At 39.6% G+C, this 26590-nt stretch overlaps 1 protein-coding gene across 1 annotated transcript in view; it reads right to left on the bottom strand.

Moving 5' to 3' along the window:
* LOC139722349 (uncharacterized) overlaps nt 1–26228 on the bottom strand; it is a 104387-nt gene extending 78159 nt beyond the window's left edge. The window contains exons 1-2 of the mRNA XM_071633687.1: nt 26192–26228; nt 25001–25132 (exon numbers count right to left, since the gene is read on the bottom strand). Of these exons, the coding sequence (XP_071489788.1) occupies nt 25001–25132; nt 26192–26228 (169 nt within the window). The remainder of the gene's footprint in view (nt 1–25000; nt 25133–26191) is intronic.
* Nucleotides 26229–26590: the final 362 nt, after the last annotated feature.

The raw sequence follows: 26590 nt of genomic DNA on the forward strand, positions 1-26590 counted from the left end.
CGAGGTAATCAAGTGCTGCCGGTGCGTGCGTGTACGTACGTGTGTACGTGTACAGTGCACAGCGTAATCATGAATATTCATGTGGTTTGGAAAGTCCGGGGCTAAGAAATACGAGTGTAAAAACGTCAGTTTTCTCCTTAGTCCCGGACAAGAGATAGTACGGGACTAATTGGCCAGTGTAAAAAGCTGAAAAAATTGGTACGGGACTACCGATAGTCATGGGTCAGAGAAAGTCCGAGGTTAAGAAACACAAGTGTAAAAAGGGCTTATGACTTTTCCTACAGGAGCAACTATCTCAACACCCACAAAATTTTCAGTCTACATTGCATGGATGAGTTTGCTACAATTGTACCTTGGATGACTGCGATATAAAAAGCCTTGCACATCAGACAGATGAAAATTAAAGAAGACAGATGTACAACTGTTCAACAGCGGTTTATTTTCATCGAATTCCCCGTGTGTGGCATTAAAGCCCACGTAGAGCCTTGAAAACCCCTCAGGCAGAGACAAATTTTACAGTACCTGACTGGGATTGCTGCATGCAAACTTCAATATCACATGACAGAAGTTACCAGGTTATTTGTAATATATATTGGGCCTGGTTTTTTGTTTAGTTTTGTTTTGTCTCTTTTTTTGGGGGGGAGGGGGTTGGCACTCAACAGGGTTGTGACAGACATGTCATTTTACTGTTACGCATTGTCGGGACGTGCTTTGAACTTTTTTGGAGGGTAATGCGTTTTTGCGGAGGTATGCCAGTCGCCATAGCGACATTTTTTGTGGTGTATATTAACAATATTTCACGTTAAATATTTTTTGAAACTCAATCATTTTATGTTTTAGAAACCCAATCAGTCCATGCTTTGTAAGGTTATTATATGGTTTATAATTACGTTTATTTAACACTGTTCAACATTTTTCACCACTTGTGCGGTGCTTTCGTCCTTTTTACAGCTAATTTCAACAAATGTATTTTTTAAATGTCACATGTGTTTTGTAAAATGAACAATTTCAGCTTTTGAGCTGCATGTTCTTGTTTTATTGCGAATAAACCGATATTGAATTGAACTGAATTGAATTGAATTGAATTGAATTGAGCAGCAACATAGGGTTGAAATTCAGTCATTGATTCTGTAAAAAAAGCAACCTTGCAAGCACCTTGCTGAAGGTCAGTCATCATCATGGAAACTCATTAACTCTCATAGCCATCACATACAAATCAAAATCTTGACAACTTTAGAAGGCAATCCATCATGTCTTAAAATATTATATTTACAATCTATGGCATCAAATGATAAAAAGGCATCTTTCTAGAGATATGATGATATAAAGGCATCCATAAACTAAGAGGTAGACAGATACCTAGACTGTACACATGACATGCTTCAACAATTGTGGGCATAAAGGTCCCTGAGCTCCATCTTGGGTGAGTTTCTAGAACTAACAGTCTGACTCTATGTCTCCTTGAAAGAAGGTTGTCTTTTTTATTACAAAGTTTGTTGTCATTACAAATAAAATGATACACTTATCAGATAAAGCATGTGGCAGAAAAACACATGTCAAAACTGTTGTTCTCTGAACAACTCTACAGAGAAGACATTCACTTTGGAATATCACACACACTGTTACGACCAAAATCACTCCGAGAATGATCGCACAAAAGAAACAATCAACTGATGTTCAGGCGGTTTATTAACAATGATATTGTAGGTACAGACTCGTAATTGGTTTCACATCAGTACAATAATGATCAATAGAAACAAATATAAGTCAGTAATGGAATCACTTACGTACGCATTACACGCAATATCCCTGGAAATGTCCAAATACGATGCTCGATGCACAAACGAATGATCCGCGATGCACCGATGAATGATTCCTCTGACGTAACTCCAGAGGTACAGGTTACAATAGTCCGCGTTATAAATCCAGGGTATATGTCCACAATAGATCCACCGTATAATGTTCCCAGCGAAATGTGCAGAATCCAACGACCACGTCCAGTCGATGCGTTGAATGATGATTCACTTTATATTGTCCAGCTAGGAATCCAGCCCGTCACAGCTTTGCCGTAGCAATGTCCGTTGACATTAAAATATGGAGTCCAATGAAGGCACATTAATTCTCTGCAGGCAAAATGTCTCCCAGGCCTTATCTCCACAAACATAACAGGTCAGCAGGTAACACAGGACTGACTATAACAAGTCGCTTCAGAGCCAGAAGTGACGTAACTCTCAGAGCAGAGGTGTTGGGTACTCTGCCTACTGCAGAATTTCTCTGGCTTATATACTATCCATTCACCCCCTTCTAGCACATTCTATAACTCTCTCCAACCTACTAGCCAGTCCAAGTTCCAGGAAACCTGGATGACTCACGGCCTAACTATGTACAAAACATCATTACCAAGAATAACTACCAATCACATTGGGCTACAGGGACAGTGCCTCACTCAGCCAAATATGTAAGCACTTCCCAGAAAATTCTGGAAAGGGTGAAATCATTCTAGATTGAGTGAGTTATAATGTATTTCCTCTTACATGCATGTACTGTGTAGTTACATTGTATACCACCTAGAAAATTCTCCACTGATCTGGTCAGCCTGTATGTACTATATCTATACCACATAGAATGTTCTCCATTAATCTGGTCCACCTGTGTACATACACATTAAACAGCCAGGCATACAGTACATCATACATGTACGTGTACATAACTACTAGTGTGTACATTTGTGACACCATCCCCCATGGGAAAAAGAAAGCCTTGCCGTAGCAAGGGTTTCTTTTACCTTCACAATTTCTCATTATTATTTACAATGAATGTGAGGTAAAATCCAAGTCAAGCTACAATAATCACATACTATCACATGCCTTTTGGATAGCTGTATTAATTCCATGTTCTCTTTTCATGAATACCATTTACAATGATATTGCTTGGATTCTCGGAGCTTATACAATCATGTCAAACTCAAATTGCATACATCAGTAATGGATAAACTGAACACTATTCATGTGTGATTTGAGGTGAAAACCTTTCACCCTTAACTTCTACCGTGCTATCCACTACCTATGTCACACCAACTGACTTTCTGTCATAGCACTCTTTCAGCATGTTGACATGACACGTCCTTTGATCATTGCCTCTGTCTGGCGTACTGATCACATAGTTCACATCACTGAGTTTCCTTTTGACACAGTATGGGCCACTGAACTTGGCTTTCAGTGGTTCACCTTGTATGGGCAGCAGTACAAGAACTTTGTCACCTGGATTGAAAATTCAGGCTTTGGCATTTTTGTCTGCCTTTCTCTTCATAGAGTCTTGTGACACTTTCAAGTGTTCCCTAGCTACCTCACAAGCCTTGGAAAGCCTTTCACGAAACTTTGACACGTAGTCAAGTAGGTGGACCTCATCATCCTCAGTCATGAATCTCTCTTTGATGAGCTTCAGTGGGCCCCTGACTTCATGACCGTACACCAACTCAAATGGGCTGAAACCCGTCGACTCGTTTGGGGAGTCCCTCGTTGCAAACAGCAGGAAAGGGATGCCCTTATCCCAATCCTCGGGATACTCCTCACAAAATGCCCTAATCATTGTCTTTAGGGTCTGGTGGTAGCGCTCCAACGCACCTTGGGATTGGGGATGATAAGCTGACGACTTCAGCTGCTTCACACCCAAACGATACATCACCTCTTGAAATATGCCTGACATGAAATTTGACCCTTGGTCAGACTGCACTTCCTTGGGCAACCCATACCTAGTGAAAAACTGCACTAGAGCATCTACCACAGTCTTAGCAGTGATATTTCGCAATGGGATAGCCTCTGGAAACCGTGTGGACATATCCATGATTGTCAAGAGGTACTTATGACCCGACCTAGTCCTAGGCAAAGGTCCAACACAGTCAACTAGAATCCGACTGAATGGTTCTTCAAACGCAGGTATCGGAATCAATGGCGCCGGCTTCACTGAATGCTGTGGTTTACCAGCCACCTGACATGTGTGACAAGTCTTGCAAAACTCAGCCACATCCACATTCAACCCTGGCCAATAGAAATGCCTCATGATCCGATCCTTTGTCTTTCTGACGCCTAAATGGCCGCCAACTGGTAACTCGTGAGCAATCCTCAAGATCTCACCGCGGTAACTAGGAGGGACAACAACTTGACGGACCACCGTCCAATCCTCATCAGCTGGCCTATGGGGAGGTCTCCACTTCCTCATCAAAATGCCATCTTTGACATAATAGCACTCAGGGACCTTTTCAGCCTCAGCCTCAGAACACGCCGTCTGAGACAAGCCTTTCAACTCAGAGTCTGCCTGCTGTGCTTCAACCAAGGAAGACTTGCTAAACAGCCCATCACTGTTAGCCTTGGAGCCTAATACAGCAACCCCATCATTTAAATCCTTGAAAAAGGTTTCTGCCAACCAAACACCGGAATTCTCCTCCACATCAACAGAATCCGCATCATCTTGAACAGCTCTACGAGCCTGAGACCTAGTCACAACACAATCTGGGAAAATCCCAGGAAATTCCTCCTGCAACTGCTCAGTTTCAGCAACCACCACTGGTTTCTCCGAAACAACTGGAGACGCAACCACCTTGTCCCCAGCCAAGTCATTCCCCAACAAAAAGTCAATGCCTGCCATGGGCAACTCAGGAACAACTCCAACAGTAACAGGACCAGAAACTAGGTCACACTTCAAATCCACTCTATACAGTGGCACTGACATATAACTGCCATCAACAGTCTGAATCAAGACTTTTGCATTCACTGCACTATCTGGTGGAAAAGTCATACCACCATCCACCATCAATGACTGAGAAGCCCCCGTATCCCGCAGGATGACCACTGGCTTACCTGCCTCACCAGAAGTACATGGGGTCACCTCACCATCAAACAAAAAGCTACGATAGCTCTCATCCACCTGCTTCATCCTATCTTTGAATTTGGGAGATTGACTTTCAATGGCCTGTGTTTCACTGAACGGGACACTGTTTTCGGATAGGACACTTTTTGACATGACAAATCCCATGTCCTTCTTTGTTTTGTTTTGCAACTTCCAACACTGTGACTTTACATGCCCTTTCTTGTGACAATGAAAACATTTGATGACATTTGCACTTGTACTGGACCCTTTGTCAAATTGAGGCTGTGGTGCCGACAACATTCCTGAACCAGCATTCCATTGGTTGCTCGACTGATTTTTGTCTCTCTTATTTCCAGAGAAATTCCTGACAGGTGGTCTGTTCTCATTTCTATGGATGAGCTCATACTCATCAGCCATAAAGGCTGCTTTATGCAAACTTGTCACTTTGTGATCTTCCAGATGCAACCTCACACTGAAAGCAACACTCTTTTTGAATTCTTCCAAGAGAACAACCTCACGTAAGTTTTCAAAATCCTGATCCACCTTCAGGGATCTGTACCACCTATCAAACGTCATTTCTTTTTCACGAGCAAACTCAACATGTGTCTGGCCTGGTCTGCGGTACAAATTTCTGAACTTGTGTCTGTACGCCTCTGGCACCAACTCATAAGCATTCAACACTGCTTTCTTGACTGTAGCATAGTCACGTGATTGCTCTTCAGAGAGAGATGAGTACACATCAGCTGCTTTGCCGACAAACACACTTTGAAGGAGCAAGGGCCAAAATTCCTGTGGCCAGTTCAAACTGTTAGCCACCTTCTCAAATGACACAAAATATGCATCAACTCTGTTTTCTTCAAACTTTGGCACCAATCGAATGTTCTTGGCCAAATCAAATTCAGGGGGAGCCCTTTCATGATTTTCGACAATCTGTGCATGAGCCAATTCTATCTCACGCAATTTCATTTGATGCTCCATTTCAAGTTTCTGCATTTCCATTTCTATTTCTCTAGCCCTTTCCCTTTCCTTCATTTCTAATCTCATCTTCTCTTTCTCCAGTTCCAATCGAGCAAGCTCAAGCCGTGTTTGATCGGAAATTTGAGCTCGATCTGGAGTGTCAATTTCTTCTTTGAGCTCCATGTAACCAGCTACTAAGTCAAGAATCTCTGCCTTTCTTGCACCTTGTGGAACATCTACATTTAAATGCTGTGCAACAGCGGTCAAATCACATTTGCGTAACCTTTGCAAATCTTTGAGGGACAAATCTGTCCTCTGAACAAATGCCTGAACATCCATTGTACTGATTGACATTGTCACACTGTATTACACACAATATACAATTGAACAATCAACTCAACTCGTATTTTGTCTGTACCAATGTTCTGGATTCCGGAACGTTCCAAATTCTATATTTTGGCTTTAAATTCAATTCCCGGACACAAGCCCCCAATTTTGTTACGACCAAAATCACTCCGAGAATGATCGCACAAAAGAAACAATCAACTGATGTTCAGGCGGTTTATTAACAATGATATTGTAGGTACAGACTCGTAATTGGTTTCACATCAGTACAATAATGATCAATAGAAACAAATATAAGTCAGTAATGGAATCACTTACGTACGCATTACACGCAATATCCCTGGAAATGTCCAAATACGATGCTCGATGCACAAACGAATGATCCGCGATGCACCGATGAATGATTCCTCTGACGTAACTCCAGAGGTACAGGTTACAATAGTCCGCGTTATAAATCCAGGGTATATGTCCACAATAGATCCACCGTATAATGTTCCCAGCGAAATGTGCAGAATCCAACGACCACGTCCAGTCGATGCGTTGAATGATGATTCACTTTATATTGTCCAGCTAGGAATCCAGCCCGTCACAGCTTTGCCGTAGCAATGTCCGTTGACATTAAAATATGGAGTCCAATGAAGGCACATTAATTCTCTGCAGGCAAAATGTCTCCCAGGCCTTATCTCCACAAACATAACAGGTCAGCAGGTAACACAGGACTGACTATAACAAGTCGCTTCAGAGCCAGAAGTGACGTAACTCTCAGAGCAGAGGTGTTGGGTACTCTGCCTACTGCAGAATTTCTCTGGCTTATATACTATCCATTCACCCCCTTCTAGCACATTCTATAACTCTCTCCAACCTACTAGCCAGTCCAAGTTCCAGGAAACCTGGATGACTCACGGCCTAACTATGTACAAAACATCATTACCAAGAATAACTACCAATCACATTGGGCTACAGGGACAGTGCCTCACTCAGCCAAATATGTAAGCACTTCCCAGAAAATTCTGGAAAGGGTGAAATCATTCTAGATTGAGTGAGTTATAATGTATTTCCTCTTACATGCATGTACTGTGTAGTTACATTGTATACCACCTAGAAAATTCTCCACTGATCTGGTCAGCCTGTATGTACTATATCTATACCACATAGAATGTTCTCCATTAATCTGGTCCACCTGTGTACATACACATTAAACAGCCAGGCATACAGTACATCATACATGTACGTGTACATAACTACTAGTGTGTACATTTGTGACACACACATATATCAAATCATTACCACAATGCTCATCTGTCGGCAGCAAAAGAAAAAAAAAAATCCCACAACATTGATTCCCACAGAAAAAAAGAAAGAATATAACTGCACAAGTATCACCTTTCTCTACTCAAAAACAAAACAAACAAAAAACAAGAGAGAAATTCATGATCTATAACTGAATGTAAATGAAAAGAAAAAAAACAAACTTCAGACAAGTCTTGAACCATGGTTGACTTCCCTCCTGCTATCTCTTTGAATCCCACACACACACATTACATGTCCCTGTCAATATTCACCTGTGTGATAAAATATCTGTAACATTGATTCTGGCAAAAGAATGACCCCCCCCCCCCCCCCCCCCCCCCCCCCCCCCGTTTAAAGATGGAACAATAGTGAATGAAAGGAAGGCAAAGAAAAGTGGCAAACTTCTTTCAAAAGTTGAACCCTGGCTGACAAAATTTGTCCCTCCCGCTGATACACAAGATTTACTGAGAGCTGGACCACCACAGGCACTGGCTCCAGTCTTCTGTAATGGGGATGGCTGATGATGATGATATTACTGTTGCTAGGCAACATGCTGCTAGGCAACAGTGACATGGACAATACCACTAGATAATTGACATTTTTACTCCAAGAAACAGATTGTTATGATATACAAAACATCTAAGATTAAAAACTGGGATATATTAAACGTTAGAAACTGAGAACAAACCAGGGAGATGCCTTTATATCTCAGGGTTCAAAATTAATTCATAGTCTTCTTTTTTTTTAAAACATCATCCTCATGTCTGCTTTCAATTTACCGGAAGTTGATAAGTCCCAGAAATTTTGTACCCTAACATTTAACAATCCAAAGCTCATACTACCCTTTCTTATATTGCATAATATAAAATAAACTTGGTACAAGTACTGTACTATTTGCATGATGCCATAAATAGGACAAGGGTTACATTGTGGAAGCGATTACCATGGCAGAGGATCACACTCACAGCTGGAATTCTGGGATAGAAGCAGGGCATGCTGGGAAGGTGTTCAACAGGTGCAACGGCGGAGGATATCATGGCATCCAAACAAGGATATTGTGAGATTGTCTTGACCCAATCGATGGGACTTCAAACCAGCTCATCACACATTGTGAAGGACTGATTTACACAGCCAAATGATACTAATGTATCATTTTATCATGATTGTAATAAAGATATTCCACACAAGGTTGCACCAGTATACATAATTCATTTTTATACTCTTAGTAGTAGCATGCTACTTGGCAAATTGTATTGCAGACATGTTTTTGAAATATGTGTAAACTCCTTTCATGCAATGCCATGAAGACAGTTATATGTTATATGTGTATCTTTTTTGCTTGTTGTTTGTCTGTTTGTTTGTTTGTTTGTTTGTTTGTTTGTGATTTTTTTTTTTTTTTGGGGGGGGGGTTGTCAATAGGCATATTGTATATATAGATGCCCTCAGTTACTGATGCACATTAGATTTATGAGAATCAAACCTGCTTGGAAAGTAATGCACAATACAAATGATCTTATCCTTTATTATATTCTTTTACATGAAATGATTTTTTGAAATGCTGCCTGTACCCTAGCTCTCACAGTAGGTATGGATTGGCAGATATGAGAATTATGATTCATAAAAATAGTTGAAAAAAAATCATTGATAGAGAGAGGTAGAGAGGTACAGAACACTTGAAACATGAATTTGACCACTCTGGACTGAGTCTTTAATCAGGTGCAGTGCTGCCATCAGCTGGAGCGTGCACCACCCTGCGATGATGGGATTGCTATACGACAGCCCCTCAACATCGTGCTGCGAATGTCGCAATCGGCTTCATACCGGCTGAGACTACATCACAATGTGACACAACAGCATGACTACCTTGGGGGAGAGTTTGAAAAACTGAACAAAGTGGACAGATTTCACAAGGGTGCCAGCTGTGAAAATGTGTTGATTCTTTTTGCTGCTGCTTTCCATCAACCTATTCCATCCCACTCACTAGGATTTAAAGGAAAACATCACTCAATGTTCAGACACAGTGTCAGTCTTGGATGAAAAGGAACTGGTAATAAGCCAGTTCGTACTTAGCTCATGGGCACGTTGGTACAAATGACCTTTCTTTTTTCTCAGTTGGTTAGGCACTTCAATCATTTTCAAAGAGACATTATGCGTACCGGTAAGCTTGCCCGACGTAAAAATTCATGGAATCCTTGTTCAAACAATGAATGAACTTGCATAGACCAGGTGACCTGAATGTTCCATCAATCAACCGTCAGGGAAGCATCCATTTCATTGTTTTGCATTTAACGCATTAAAAAAAAATGTTTTTATTCATTGCCAAATACCAGGTTTGCTGTCAGGTGGATGTACTGGCAAGCAACGTTTACAAGGATTGCATGAATAATCATTATATGACAGATGCTTATCTCAGTGAATTTAAAAACCAACGTGCCTTTTGGTACAAATGACCTTTTTCTGCTCATGCGCAAAGTGGAACTACGAACTGGCTTATTGGAACAGACAGGACACTTTCATCGTAGAAAACATTCTATTTTAATTTTAGTGTTGAGTGATATTTGCATCATCATATTCATTTTTTCTCTGTGTCGACAATTGTGAATAAAATTATATGCACCTTACTCTGCTTTGTCCCCACACTGACAAAATGTTAAGCGTATAATTGTTGTTCTTATTACTGTATGGCAAGAATCCCTTTGAAAATCAGCCTTAGCTATGGCTGAAAGAGTAATCCTTCCAATGAGTGGAGAATGAATGAATATAAATATTCATTCAACTAAAGATGTGAATTTTTTTTTTTTTTTTTATGTACGGTAGTTGAGCACAAGTTAATGAGAGAGTTGTAACTGGATAACATTATAACTTTGGCTGATAAGTATACATTGTATGATATTGTGATCAATATCAGTCTTTGATGAAACCATGGAAAATGTCATATTCCGATCCTTCTTTAATAGTTAAAGTCCAGTTTTGAGTGAACTTTCAGTATTCTATTCATGTGATGTCTCTCTACTCTTTAACTCTTTTATGTGTCGTGGTGTAAACCCCCTTTGTGCCACAATACTCTGAGACAGCATCGAAGTTATGCTTTATGAAAACATTTTTTTCTTTTCAAATCTATATAACTTTCATAGATTTTTGCTACCCTCGGCATGTGATGAGCAAAGCTGTAGAGAAAATGTCAAGCGTTGCTTTGATGTAAATTTTATGACAAATCTATGATCATTTTCTTTCAAATGACCATTAGCTACAATATTGTAGAGCCATGACTTCTGCACAAAAAACAGTAACAGAAACTTAAAATTTACATGCAAATTCAATATAACTGTTATAAAATATCGCTTCAAAGGCAATCACCATATAAAATGCAAGCTACATGTGACAGGATGTTATTGTAAAAAATACTTTCAATGTACTGTGGCATTTGGCAATTTATTGATTGGTTTGGGTGGGTTTGTGCGTTTGAGCAGAATATGCGAACTTGGCACACCGTCGACAGAGGCGGCGTGCAAACATGGTACATAAAGAGTTAATTAATGGCAGATTGATCATGGTATGGAAATGAACTGTAATAAGTTTTCCTGCTCACATCTTACTGGCAACTATAAGGTTTAAAGTCTTCTTTCATACAGTAGGAAAAAAAAAGGTTTCATTATATGTACTTCTTAATGCTAGTTTTCTAAAACTTGGGTCTTTGAATGAAAGGGTATTCTCCCACTTTAAACTCCTCCACTGGTTTGAAATAATCTTGCAGGTTGCCCAGTATGAGCCCATGAATTCTATACTGCATTGGATCAAGGAACACTGTTTGGATTATTGCGGATTTGTGAACATGAGGAATCTATTTCCTGCATGGTGGGCTTCCCCTGCTGCTATCACCTGGGTACCGTACCACACTCTTAACAAAGACAAAAAACAAAAGCAAAGAAAAAACTTCAGAATACTGCAAAGAATATAGTTATTTTCATATCATTTTGACACAGACATAGTATATTCAGCAAAGGATTGCATTAGCATGCTTCTATTTTTTTTTTTTTTTTGCTCTCTTCAAACCAAATCATTATAATCATGATATTTTTCACAGAAATTTCATAACAAACTTTGCTTTTGAGAGTACATTATTTCCCTCCTAAAGCCAAAACTTCCCCCTCATAGATGTTTTATCACTTCAAAGAGGTTGATGACTTCAGACAATTTGCTACGAACAGCACCAACTGTGGAATGATCCCTCTGTTCATATTTATTTCTTCACTTACCACTCCACACAAATGGTGAATTTTAAAAGATTTGCTTGGAATCATAATTTTCTTAACATAGCAAGTATATTTCTCAACCACCAAATAGACCCTTCTTTTGAAGACAGGAGCCAAGTATTAAAAAGATATATATTTTCTCTGTCACAAACAAGACAATGTTCTCACGCTTTAGATATGTTGATTTATATCTCTGAATGATACACAACTACAGCGTGAGATGTAGATAACACAGTCTGAACAGACACATGGTTTTACATTGAGAATGTACACAGGGGGGCGGGGCATGAACAGACAGGTGGTGGTAGAGGGAGTCAACCATTTCTTGCCTCTCCTTCCCCCTCTTCTCTCTCCCCCTCCCCCTCCCCCTCTTCTCTCTCCCCCTCCCCCTCCCCCTCTTCTCTCTCCCCCTCCCTCCCTCTCTCTATTTTTCTGCTTCTGTCTCTTTCTCTTCCCTCTCTCTTTGTTTCTCTCTCTCTCTATCCTTCTCCCTCTCCATCTCTCCTTCTCAATCTCCCTCCCGCTTTCTCTCTTTAACTGACCAAGATGTCCCAAACACATTTTGACACTGACATCGGGTTTGACTAATGGCCTCAAGTTTATAGGGGATTTCCCAGAAGGCACAGCCTTAATAACAATCAGAAAAACAACAAACCAAGAAACAGAGCAACAAACAACAACCTTACCTAAATAAGTAAGAATTTACAACTTATTTTCCTTCTGTTTGCAAAAGGTGTCTATACTCTTCTTTGCCTTCTTTTTTGTTGTTTTGAAGTATTCTGGTTTAATGTAGATCAAAGTAAGATGCAGAACGACATTAAAGATACTGTTTACCATTGGGAGCAGTGATTTAAAAAATGTTTGCGATATCACATTTGATGCATATGAATAGGTCAGTTGCATCACAAAATACCCTAACATGTAAACATTTTGCAATAAAGCCTTAAATATAAGGAGATATCACTACTTTTCTCATTAAACCATAACCAGAGACGGTTTAGCCTAGAAACATTTTCAGTATAACTATTGTTCACATTTTGTTTAACTAACAATACTTAACATTGATTATACTTATTCAAATTTTTACACTGGTTGTTTCTATCCCTAACTCATATTTTAGAACTATTCTGAAGCACTACAGCTGACATTTTGTTTCATCTGCAAATTGTAATATATGTGACCCTGCACCTCAAAACAAACAAAAAGTCGCCAGACATGAATTTTTAGTTAAGACCATATTCTGAAAGAGCAGACTTTAAGCTTTAAAATGATGTATAACTAAAATCAAATGGACTCTCCTAACCTATCTAAATATTGGAAAGAAAGCACAAACTCAGGAAGAGTGTGAACTGAGAAAAGAGGCTCTGAAGTACAGTGTCTATTCAAGTGCTTAATCTTTACCAAACCGTGCTGGCTGTGCGATGAATGGGACAAAAAAACAGGAAGTAAACCACCAGAGTAACAACAATGAAGGGATTATCAGATTAAACTTAAATTTAGTATGCCTCATTAACACATTCTGTTCATAACTACTGCCAACTTTCAAAGCAGTAGCACTATCCTTTCAAAAGTTATTAGAGTTGAAAGTGAAGAGTGTGGACAAGGTTTTCCAGAAATGAAAAAGGGATTCTAAAGACACACTTAATCACACTATTCTACCAAAAGTGTTCGAGATAAACTGCTAAAAAACACACTTTCCTGCCCGTTTTATGATACCAAATTTTAGCTTAAAGTAAAAGAAGACCCGCTCTTTCAGAAAATATGAAAAAGTCAAGTTCGGCTAGGTTGACCCATTTCACTTATTTTCAGTCCTCACGCAAAATCAGTGTGTGCGACTTTATGTTCGTTTTGAGGTGCACGGTTACATATTATGCTTTTAACTGTGTTCACAGATTGCAGAATTAATATTCTCCTGCTTTGGCAAATATGTACTTGCGAGAAACATATCAAAGTTATGATAATGATGGCTGAGACTTGCTATAAGCAGCATGTGAGAAAAATCAACAATGCACAATTCCTTTATAACAATTCTCAACTGAAAAAAAAACAGAAAAAACACTTTAATGCCTTTTGTGTCTGATTACATAATGTGTATAATTATGTATGTGTTTGTATAGGCTTATATGTTTGCTTGTGTAATATCTGTTTGGTGTGCATATGTGTGTGTGTGTATGTGTGTGTGCATGTATAGACGTCTCTTCATCTTGTCCAGCATTTCTCCTCTCTCTCCTCACTAGTGTCCACCCCCACCCCCCACCCCCCCCCCCCCCCACCCCATCTCCTTCCTGTCAGTGATGCAGATACATCCTGGCTGAGATTGAGGACGACAGGTCCCTGACTACCAGCTAGAGAAGAGATGGAGAGAAAAGGATGTTGGGGGGGGGGGGGAGGGAGGAGGTAGGAGAAACGGCAAAACAGAAGCTCTGGGAAGCTTGATGTCTACAATAACCATCTTGCTATTTTGTCTCTGTGAATGGCAAAATGACACTGTTAGTGTCATTTTTAATGTCATTTAGTGTCATTTTGTCATATGTCTTATTCATATGAGCAACATAAAAAGCCTATTCTGGCTTTCTACACACATACCATTTTCTGATTAAAGAACAAGTTCACCTTCATAAACATAAGGATTGAGAGAATGCAACAATATTAGTAGAACACATCAGTGAAAGTTTGAGGCAAATTGGACAATCGATGCAAAAGTTATGAATTTCTAAAATTTTTGTGCTGGATGAGGAGACTACTACAGCTTGTGAGTCATATGCGTACAACAGTATAAAGAAAATGTAAAGAAAATTCAACATATTTTCACTTTTTTCGCATAACAAAAGAGCACTTGACTTGACTCTTTCTAAAGGCAGGGGGAATAATATTACCCATAACATTTGTCGGTAACGAGTCGGGCGAATGTGTACTTTTTTCAAAAGATGAAATTTTGTGAAATTCTCTTTATATTTTCCTTATATTGTTGTACGCATGTGATATCTAAGTTATTCACACACTGCAGTAGTCTTCTCATCCAGCGGTTACTGCACAAAAACTTCAAAAATTCATAACTTTTGAATGGATTGTCCAATTTTCCTCAAACTTTCAATGATGTGTTCTACTAATATTGCTACATTCTCTCAATCCTTATGTTTATGAAGGTAAACTTGTCCTTTAACTATACACACAATGTTAATGAGCTTGTGTTCTTTATGTACCTATGCTATCTGTTCTCCTTTCTACGCACATACCATTTTCTGCTTAACTACACACAATGTTAATGAGCTTGTGTTCTTTATGTACCTATGCTATCTGTTCTCCTTTCTACGCACATACCATTTTCTGCTTAACTACACACAATGTTAATGAGCTTGTGTTCTTTATGTACCTATGCTATCTGTTCTCCTTTCTACGCACATACCATTTTCTGCTTAACTACACACAATGTTAATGAGCTTGTGTTCTTTATGTACCTATGCTATCTGTTCTCCTTTCTACGCACATACCATTTTCTGCTTAACTACACACAATGTTAATGAGCTTGTGTTCTTTATGTACCTATGCTATCTGTTCTCCTTTCTACGCACATACCATTTTCTGCTTAACTACACACAATGTTAATGAGCTTGTGTTCCTTATGTACCTATGCTATCTGTTCTCCCCATGATTTTCCCTTTTCATAATATTTCCTTGTTTTGTCAATGTTATCAATGTTTTGATATCTACACTTTTGTACAATTTGCTCATATTCACATGTATTTTATATCTATATTGAATTGGAAATAAAGATTGAATTGGAACTTGTATTGGAATAACCCCAACACAGACAAAATAGCAGGGTGTCAATCACAATCCATATATCAAGATTTTATGTACCTGTTCAGATAGACAGAAACATCCATGTGTATCTGATATATACAAGTAATTCATTTAATAAAAACTGTATCTAAGTGCCGATAGCACTAATTTGTTGACCAAACTGCCCATGCTTGAAATGTACCGGATTGGTGACTGCTTGCCCTTGTGTTTGTGCACAGTTGTGATGTGTATTTCAAATGATGGGCAAATAAAAAAATCTCAGGATTATCTACTTCAGTGTTTCTCACACTAGTCATGGTGCAAATTATTGAGCCATTTCTCAAATTATGATAATTCAAAAAAAAAAAAGATTTCTTTGGATTTGGATTCCCAAACAAATCTTGAGATTTGCATCCTGCTAATTTGCATCAGTATGAATCTCACTATTGATTGAAAACTGGCTGGGTACTTTATAGCCAAGAGCAGTGGCGGATCCTGAGGGGGGCACATTGGGTGCGCGCCCCTCTTCATTTTTTTTTAAAACAAAAGAAATAAAATGAAAAAAATTGGGGGCGCATGCACCCCCCCCCTTTAATTTTATAAAGGCGTCTCCCCTTTACGGAATTCCTAGGTCCGCCCTTGCAAGAGAGAGAAGTGCATATCACTGTACATCAGGCTGGGCCTGACACATTTATACAACACATTTATACAACAGTACGTGCTTGACATCACACCCTTGGAACAGGTGAATATAGGACTCAATCTGAACAGTGCACTGCACTATCCTAAATTATCAGTCTCACTCCTCTGTGACAAGGTTTAGCACATGATAACAGATATCAGTTTTAGACAGATCCTGCAAACTTTGATGACATATCACCATATTGACATATCAATGGCAAAGTGAAAGGGTAACATATCACCATGATATGCCCTGAGCAGTGCTATATTATACGAATAATTTATGAGTTGTGAGTGCATAGGGCACGAATATCGCACGAGGCGCGAGATGAGCCACTGGTCTATTCAGCAAGGCGCGTAGCGCCGCGTTGAATAGACCAGTGGCGAATCTCGCGCCGAGTGCGGTATTACGTGCCCCAATGCACGAACAAAATCATAAATTATTCGTTTTATACAACACCTTGTCCACAATCACAATACAAAATTAGTGACCGCCAACTCAGGAAGGCCCAAAAATAAATGTAACAATTAGGCAGAGAATTGTAAACCACCCTGTGTACTGCTTTCAAACACTCGTCATGATTCGACCACACAGTCACAGGAATCACGAACTCCACAGGGTCTATACCCATTCTACGCTAACGTTAGATCGAGTTAGGCCTGACTGTTAGGTCGATCTGAGATGTCGGTAGATCTAGTAGTAGGTCTAGACTTTGTCTATTTCCGAAAATGATTTTGTATAAAAACACAGAAAAATAATCAAATTACGGTTTCTCAACTTGAAATGAAGTCTTGATGTTGGGATCACTGTGGTCCACGTAGCAGATCAGAGTCAAAAGTAAAAACACAGCAGTACCGCTAGGTGTATACAGTCCGCAATACATGCAACTAGCTAGGTAAAGTAACTGCGCGTACACGTTAACGTTGCAGTACTCCGCCGCGCCTGGTCTGTGAGACTTACCGGCAGCGCAGCCGGCCAGCACGTACACTGTACAATGTAGTTTGCTGGCGCTTTGCTACGGGTGTGAGCCACAGAACTCTGTGAGCGGCCATGCATTAGTAGCCCCCCGCGAAGCCGTGCTATAGTACCTTCGAGCCGTGCTATAGGCCCATGCCAGGGGCCTATTGTATGGCTGTCACTCTCAATGAGTTTGATAGGTATTTTCTATTGAATGTCATGTGACATGTTCTTGGCCAATCACAATTCGACATCATTCTGAGGTGTTGTATAAATTTCACTATGGGTATAGCAGGCCTCGAAATAGGATTTTGGAGGGGCACGGCCATTTAGAAAAGGGCACTTTTTCCAAGAGGCCAGGGCACTTAAGTCAGTCAGAGGGGCACCAAGGCCACATTGGAAAGGGCATGTTTGGTGTTTATGAAAAAAGAAAGAAGAAAAACAAACCGAGAAAAACAAACAAACACACACACACACACACACACACACAAAGTGCAACACACAACAAAAACCTCTTCCCTACAGCTGTAACACATTCCCGATCTCCGCGTTTCTATCAGGTGAAACAACATTTTTTTAAACAGGAATAAAACAACAGTAGGTATTGATTGAAACTCGACACCTTTTCAGGCCAGCCAGGCTGCCATGAAACTTCAAAGCACATTCCGACAGCTGGCTGGCAAAACCACAAGGCAAAGGAATTTGCGTGCGCGTGTAGATTGCTATGATTAGTCTGTGACAGACAGTTCATGACCTCCAAGAATGCGCCAAGTACGCGCGGTTTCTTCTGTTGATTGGTCTCTCTCTCTCTCTCTCCACCCCTCCCCATTCCCCAGTTTGGCACACCTTGGCATCGTGGGATTTTTCTTTTTTCTTGGTGAACTTGGAGTTCACTCTTCATACTCTATCTGAATATGCGCTGCCTAGCTAGTACATACTCGCGGCCGCTGCGCTGCGGAGGCAGTCGGGACGGTAAAAGCCAGTCGGGCGTACATGTACGTACACGTCGTCTCGTATCTCGGAAAGATACTTTGAGTTTGAATCAGATATATCGGGACGTGAGTGAACTGAAGGTATGATATTTGAGATCAGGAAAGTTGTTCAAGCTTAAAAAAGAGACTCTGAGAAAGGGCATATCATGCGTCATAAATAATATCTTTCATTCTAAAAGGGCACCACGGCCCCAAGAAAAAGGGCACATTTTTTTTTGGCCGTAACTTTGATCAAAAAACAAAAGGCATTGCGGCCAACGAGAGGGGCACCGACGGCCATGGCCGTCGGTGGCCGTCGGTTAATTCGAGGCCTGGTATAGGCCCTATGTACATCATCTGATAACAAAGTAAATCAGTCATGGAATAATCCAGCCTGACCTGTTGTCCTTCATGAGAATGATACACCTGCTGAAGGGATCGTATATTTTAGGTTGAGACCTAATTTCAGGTTTCTAACATTTTTGGTGCGATAATGAGAAACCTCTTATGAAATACGAAAGAGCATGCACTTTCATGAGGAATTCAATGTTTATTTGATGAAAATTGGTTTTAAAATGGCTGAGATATTCAAAAAGGAGGGATTCTAATAAAGTGTGGGACCCACGTTTTATTACGATCTCTCTGTCTTACTTTGTTTTTGGATGTTTCAGTCATACCAAACCCGATTTTCATCAAATAAACTTTGAATTCCTCTTAAAATGGTATGTTCTGTACTATTTCATAAGTGTTTTCTTGGTATCTTGCAAAAAGTCAAAAGCCCAATTCTAAGCTCCACCAATACTGTACCATCCCTTTAAGTATTTAACATGCTGGTAAAGTAGTATATTATGCATCATATTCTTTATACTTGCAGGTGTACACTCACATTGAGTGTATATAATAGAGAGGGTAGCAAGAATTCTGGATGCACCTTCATAAGCAAGCACTTCAGTTCAGCCTTAAGGTGCCCCAACTGGAATTGTAACAAGTACCTCCTGATTTTGGTTCAAGAATTTAAAGGTTTCCTTCTTTTTTTAGGCTCTCCTGCACTTTTCCATTTTTTTTTTTCCGTCTGGTCGTTCCCAGGTGTAGACTATCCTGTGAATGACAGGTCTAATTGTCATCAAAGTTTAGTCTCTAATATCTGCAGACAAGGACATGACGGGCTAACCACTTTGTCGCGATTAGTCAACTATGATGTCATCATGATGTCACTCTCAAAAAACTGGGTTGTAAGCCCGAGTGTTGAATTTAAGAGCTCTGCAGCAATGTCTTCAAGAATGCCAAGGCAATGTTTAGGTTAGAACTACAAAGTGCCCATCCATTTGATGCAATCAAGATTTACAATTGCCTGGAATATTTTCACTTTTTTCGTTTTAATCATATCTGAGAAGAATTTTGTCATGATATTTGATGATTCTTCACATTGCTCAATTGTCCACTTTCTTTTCATTGTGTTTGTTTCTTTTCTATTTTTTTCTTTATTTTACTTCTAGAATTAGATACAATGAGTTTTGAATTAAAGAGCAATAAACTACAACCTCAGCCTTCTTTCAATATTCCATCAAATCTCCCCTCCCCCCCCCCCCCCCCCATCAACCCCTACCCTGCTTTACTTCCATGTAATAAGCCTTCTTCCTCCTGTCAAAATTTAGAATGTGTCAAAATATTCTGAACTTTTAAAAGGTGTGTACAGTTCTGGTCGAGGTGCGGATTTAGTTTTTAACGTTTTGCGAGATATTCAGAAACCATTCTATGAGATGCCAAGAGCATGCAATTCTAAGGGGTATCAAAAGTTTATTTGTGACCGTGCACCTCAAAACGAACATAAAGTCGCACACACTGATTTTGCGTGAGGACTGAAAATAAGTGAAATGGGTCAACCTAGCCGAACTTGACTTTTTAATACTTTCTGAAAGAGCGGGTCTTCTTTTACATTATGCTAAAATTTGGTATCATAAAACGGGCAGGAAAGTGCATTTTTTAGCAGTTTATCTCGAACTTTTTTGGTAGAATTGTGTGATTAGGTGTGTCTTTGGAATCCCTTTTTCATTTCTGAAAAACCTTGTCCACACTCTTCACTTTCAACTCTAATAACTTTTGAAAGGATAGTGCTACTGCTTTGAAAGTTGGCATTAATTATGGACAGAATGTGTTAATGAGGCATGTTTAATTTCAATTTAATCTAATAATCCCTTCGTTGTTGTTACTCTGGTGGTTTACTTCCTGTTTTTTGTCCCATTCATGGCACAGCCATTACGGTTTGGTAAAGATTAAGCGCTTGAATAGACACTGTACTTCAGAGCCTCTTTTCTCCGTTCGCACTTTTCCTGAGTTTGTGCTTTCTTTCCAATAGTTAGATAGGTTAGGAGAGTCCATTTGATTTGAGTTATACATCATTTTAAAGCTTAAAGTCTGCTCTTTCAGAATATGGTCTTAACTAAAAATTCATGTCTGGCGACTTTTTGTTTGTTTTGAGGTGCAGGGTCACATTTGATGAAAATCGGTTTTGAAGTGGCCTAGATATCCAAAAACAAGGTGAAACAAAGAGATCCTAATAAAGTTGGGGCATGTAGTCTTTTATTATTATCACTTTTTTGGATATCTCAGCCATTTGAAAACCAATTTTCATCAAATAAATGTTGAATCCTTCTTAAAATTACATGCTCTTTCATATTTCATAAGATGTTTCTCATTATCTCACTTTAATGTAAAAACCATGAATCCCCACCTCAACCAGTACTGTACAGCCCCTTTAATCTTAAGATCATCAGTGATAACCAAGTTTACCTCATCTCCCCATTATCTCTCTCTCTCTCCTATCCATCTATCATCCTCCCTTCTCTCCTTTCCTCTATCTCTCTCTCTATCTATCTATCCTCCTCTCTGAGTCTCTCTCTCTCTCTCTCTCTCTTTGCACATTGTTTATCTCATCACAATATGTAGCCAGATTGACAAGAGAAGACAAGAGACATCCTGTATGTCTCTGTCACTTTTACAATGGACATTACATCATGCATCAAAGAACAATAGAGGGTCAGCAACCAGGCAGATAAGGGAGCAAGTGTTTCCACATGGTGGAAAGTGGCATCCACGTACAGACCGGACAGATAAAAGTACTGTCAGATGCACAAACTTGATACGACCAGTTAAGAGCAAGAAGGTGGCAACTCCTTTTACCACGGCATCTGCAAACCAGACAGATAAAAGAATTGTCAGACGCACAAACTTGATAGCACCAGTTAAGAGCAAGAAAGTGGTAACTCCTATTACCACAGTGCATTAAAGCCTTCTTGCTTTAGACTGATACTTATTTAGTCAGCTGCACATATTTTGACTATACTTTTGTCCCAATGCAAAAATTCCATGCAATTTATATGTTTTTCGTTGTCGATGATGCACTATATGTTTGCCATACAAGGGTTGTAGCTATATCTACAATGATTGTATCACTGTCAAGGGTGCATGTACAGCAGGAAATTTATTTGACGGGAAAATGACATTATTGACTGAGTTGGTACTGACCTTTTGATACTCTGTACTTTATCCACATGTGAGTCATTATTCATATACCTGTTGAGTTTTAAAATCATGTCTTTCAGATGTTACAATAACACTTAAAATATGATGATATACCATCCATTTTGCTTTCATATTTCAGTGGTTTCACATTCATTCCTTTATATGGAATTAACAGCATTAAATATTCTTGTAATTCCCACAGGGAAATTTACCTGTCATAGTCAATAGAAATTTCACATTTTGATTCAAAGAAACCTTGACTTTGTAACTGGAAAATTTGGGACTTCTTCATCACAGTTCACTTTGCTCTGTGACGTGGTTTCTTTGACCAGCCATAATTAGTCTCAAATTTCAGACCTTTGTTTCATCCATCTAGATGAATCCACAGAATGAGAACCTAGTCTACTGTAAAAGTGGATATTTGGGGGCGACTAATTTTTCGCGCTCAGCTAGAAAAGAAGAGTTTCGTGTGTTTTTAATCGGAAGCAAAAATATTTGTCATGCTTTTATTATTGCGCTAGTTTGTGGTTGAGCAAAATGCGCGAAAATTTCAATACCACGAAAATTTCAACTTTTATAGTAGTGGGAATTCATGGAATGAGAAGGTGGTCCCAGTTTATATATATTCAAGAATCCCAGTAAGTGTATACAGCTCTATCACTGATGTCTACGTATGTAAGAATACACATGGCTGCATGAGAATCTTGAGTGGAATCAACCGTTACCAATGAGCGTGGATTGAAATGCATGCATTCGCTGATGGGTGGCAGACGGGTGCTTTTCATGGTTTTGAATGTACCCCGGTTGGCAGCAAATACAGACCGAGTCAATTGGACCACCCACATTTCCCCATGCTACCAAAATTGGTCTCCTTCATTTTGGTTTCATTGCTCACATTGCAATCAAAGATATGATACCGTACAAGCAATAATTTGATGCCAGCCATTTGCTGTTGTTGTTGTTGTTGTTGTTGTGGGGGATATAGGGACCACCTGCATTTTGTCTGGTGTCATACAAAAACCAAATTTGTGCACGTCTTTCTGAGTCTTTCAAAAAAGAAAAACCAAAGCAATGACTCTTAATTGTTGAAAGTATCAGACTCAGTGACACTAATACCCCATTCACACACAAATTCAGGCCCAGGAGCACCCCTGAAGCACTTCAACTTTACTATATGCTTCTATGTTCTCCTCCTCTGTTCTGTTTCATACAGAGACCACACGTGCAGTGGATGAGAGGGGCATAACTGTCATGGTAACCTTCGAGAGCACACATGACAGGCACTTATAACATACAAACTGTATGTGCAGTGTGCATTGCATTCTACTTCCGGAGTGCTCTGAACATTGGTTACCACTTATATGTGACCCTGCACCTCAAAACAAACAAAAAGTCGCCAGACATGAATTTTCAGTTAAGACCATATTCTGGAAATGCAGACTTTGAGCTTTAAAATGATGTATAACTCAAATCAAATGGACTCTCCTAACCTATCTAAATATTGGAAAGAAAGGACAAACTCAGGAAAAGTGTGAACTGAGAAAAGAGGCTCTGAAGTACAGTGTCTATTCAAGCGCTCAATCTTTACCAAACCGTGCTGGCTGTGCGATGAATGGGACAAAAAACAGGAAGTTAACCACCAGAGTAACAACAATAAAGGGATTATCAGATTAAACGGAAATTAAGCATGCCTCATTAACACATTCTGTCCATAATTAATGCCAACTTTCAAAGCAATAGCACTATCTTGTCAAAAGTTATCAGAGTTGAAAGTGAAGAGTGAGGACAAGGTTTTTCAGAAATGAAAAAGGGATTCTAAAGACACGCCTAATCACACTATTCTACCAAAAATGTTCGAGATAAACTGCTAAAAAAAACACACTTTCCTGCCCGATTTATGATACCAAATGTTAGCATAATGTAAAAGAAGACCCGCTCTTTCAGAAAATATGAAAAGTCAAGTTCGGCTAGGTTGACCCATTTCACTTATTTTCAGTCCTCACGCGAAATCAGTGTGTGCGACTTTATGTTTGTTTTGAGGTGCACGGTCACATATAGAGTTTAGAGTGCTTCAGGAGCGCTCCAGGACCAGATTGTCTCTTCATAATACAGAGCTCAGTGGGCCTGGTTCATGAGCACTCCTGGATTACTCTTAAGTGTGCAGTATAAATGGGGAGTAACTTAAATACTGTAAAACATGATATATTCGCGGCATGAAATTTTCGCAAATGGGAGCCGACGGCCTTATTTGCAGCATGAAATTTTTGCAAGTTGCCTCTAACATTCAATGCATATAGTGTAGACAAGATCTTTAGCATGCATTTTAATTTTGCAAAGCTCGCATCTCATGAAATTTGTGAAATCAAAATGCATGCGAACATTCCTCGTTTTACAGTACTCATGGGCTGTTGAACTGAATGCTCTAATAGTTGTCTAGAGCAGAGACTATAAGCATTTACTTTGAGAGTCTTTGAGAGAAGTCCTAACCATCACTCCTCCATGAAGGATGCCATGGTAACGGGTGTTTCCCCCTCCTTGGCAACCTGTCATCCATCTTGGCAGCAGATCATATCCCAAAATATCATAAATCCTTCAATGCTGTGTTCTACCTTGATCTTAAGCAAAGCAGGAAGATGTCTTATATCAACATCTCTACCAGCCAGGAGTTGCTACCCCCTTCTCTACCTTTCTTCATCTCTCCCTCTCATTCTCCCCCCCCCCTCTCTTCTTTTCCTCTACCTATTAAACCATCTCTCCATTTTTTTCTCTTTCTTTCTTGCTATATCTCTCCTCTGTTACTGTTCCTTAAAGAGTACTCCAAATACATTTCTCTCTCTCTCTATCTCACTATATTAGCTTGTTAGTTAGCTGTATCTATCTGTCTGTCTATGACACCCCAGTCACTTATCATATCAAAAGAGTGTTTAGTTAACCCATATCTTACTAGAACTGAATGAGGATTTTTTTTTATTGATTTGATTTGAAAGTTCACATTCCTTCCACTTGTAATTGTCATATATCAAGAGTAATATCATTCCCCCTGCCTTTTGAAAGAGGCAAGTCAAGTGCTCTTTTCCTTTGTGCAAAAAGTGAAATATGTTGAATTTTCTTTATGATACTTTCTTTATATCATTCTACGCATGTGACATCACAAGCTGAAGTAGTCTTTTCATCCAGTCTTTTCATCCAGTAATAGTGGTAGCAGACATACAACTAGAATTTGAAAAATCCAAGCTCAAAGTAAAAGAAAGCGGAAGAGTTGGAATGTCTGCAAATGCCACATCACATCACATCTACAGTAAATTCCTCTCCCAGGTAAACTGGCAAGATGGAGTACAAAGGATCAGCACAGGAGAAGATGGATGACCTCTCACCTCTGTAGTTGACCCCTGACACCCTGGGATGTCCTTCCTGACACTGGTACCCTTGGGAGGAGTCCTGGCACTGAGTACACCTGTTGGGCGCCGTGCAGGTACCGCCAGAGGGGCAGGAACCGCGACACACAGCTATGGAGATGAAGCAAAGAAGGTGCAGTGTTTAAGAAAAGTTGTTAAAAATCAAATTCATTATTAGCAATGACATGAATGATATGATTATAATGACGGTTGTAATCAGTGCAATTATCAAGAAATCAATATCTAGTAAATAATGTTAACCCTGTTTCATAGGTGAAATATCATACTGCACTTTACAAAATAACATATAATAATATCAATTATCATGACAATTATTACTATAATCAGTTTCATCCAAAGACAATATGTGATAGGCTTGTTTGAATGAACAGGGGATAAAACAAACAGACAGACAATTTTTGATGATGATGATGATCATAACTAGAAAATTATGATTATAAAACAAAAGAAGGAGAAAACAAGAAAATAGTGTTACATTTTCAGGCAATTTTTTCCATTCATTAGAAGTAGGTGTGGCAAACTACTCTTCTCTCACTTTAAATCAATTTGAAGAAATCCTTCACAAATCACATGTTTCAATTTCTACCAAATCCTCTCTCTTCCCTTCAAAGTGATATTATACAGATATTGACTTATCAGAGGTGGAATATAACATTTGAGATCCTCGCGGGAAGTTATATTTTTGTCGAGGATTATTATATTTTTCCGAAGCGCGTCAAATTCAAATTCAAAGTCAAATTCATGAACGCGCGTTACAACGCTCGGCACTGTTAGTGGTATGCAATCGAGCCAAACCGAGCCATAACTATGATGGCTTTCGCGTAGGCCCTACTATCGGTAATTCGTTCTTCCGTGGCATATAGCCGTGCAGGAGCATTCCTAGAACAGTCGCTATTCAATCATACGTAGGCCTATAGCGAGGGCCTATTTACGTAGCGGTTACGTTAGAGCTAACAGCTAGATTTTGTAATGACAGTTGTAAAATTATTTTTTTTTAAATTGTAGAAGACTACCGTAACTGCCGCTGTTGGTCTAAAGCAAGCTTGTTGAGGTAAGTGTTTGTGGTGATGTATGAGAATGTGAACTTTCTAACAATGTAGGGCCTAATCTCTTCTGTCTGCAGTCACTGGTACATGAACTGTAGACTACGGACCTGGCCCTGGTCCAGGTCCAGCGCTAGTAGCATAGAAGTACCGGTGTCAAAGAAACTTACTCAGTTCAGGCGGTGGTAATACGGAATGGGAAATCCTTTGCCTTCTGGCCCTGTCACGACTGTCTAACATTAACGGGAGTAGTAGGCTCTCTAGTATAATAGCCTCCAACACATTCACCAGTTTGTTTCTCTCTCAAGCTGCCATACCAGTTACAACACTGCTAACAGTTTGACAAAAACAAATCTGTTGCAATTTCGCAATTCTCGCTTGTAGCGCGTGTATGCTGTGCATGAAGTGTTGTCTACACATATTACACCGCTAACGCTTTACAGTAGTGTGCTGCTGTATACTGTGGTCACGGCGATTGCATTCGTGTGTGTGTGCAAAGCGTCTC

The sequence above is a fragment of the Diadema antillarum genome, unplaced genomic scaffold (genome assembly GCF_040938485.1).
Source record: "Diadema antillarum isolate AM-2024a unplaced genomic scaffold, OU_Dant_1.0 scf00000001, whole genome shotgun sequence".
Classification (NCBI taxonomy): Eukaryota; Metazoa; Echinodermata; class Echinoidea; order Diadematoida; family Diadematidae; genus Diadema; species Diadema antillarum.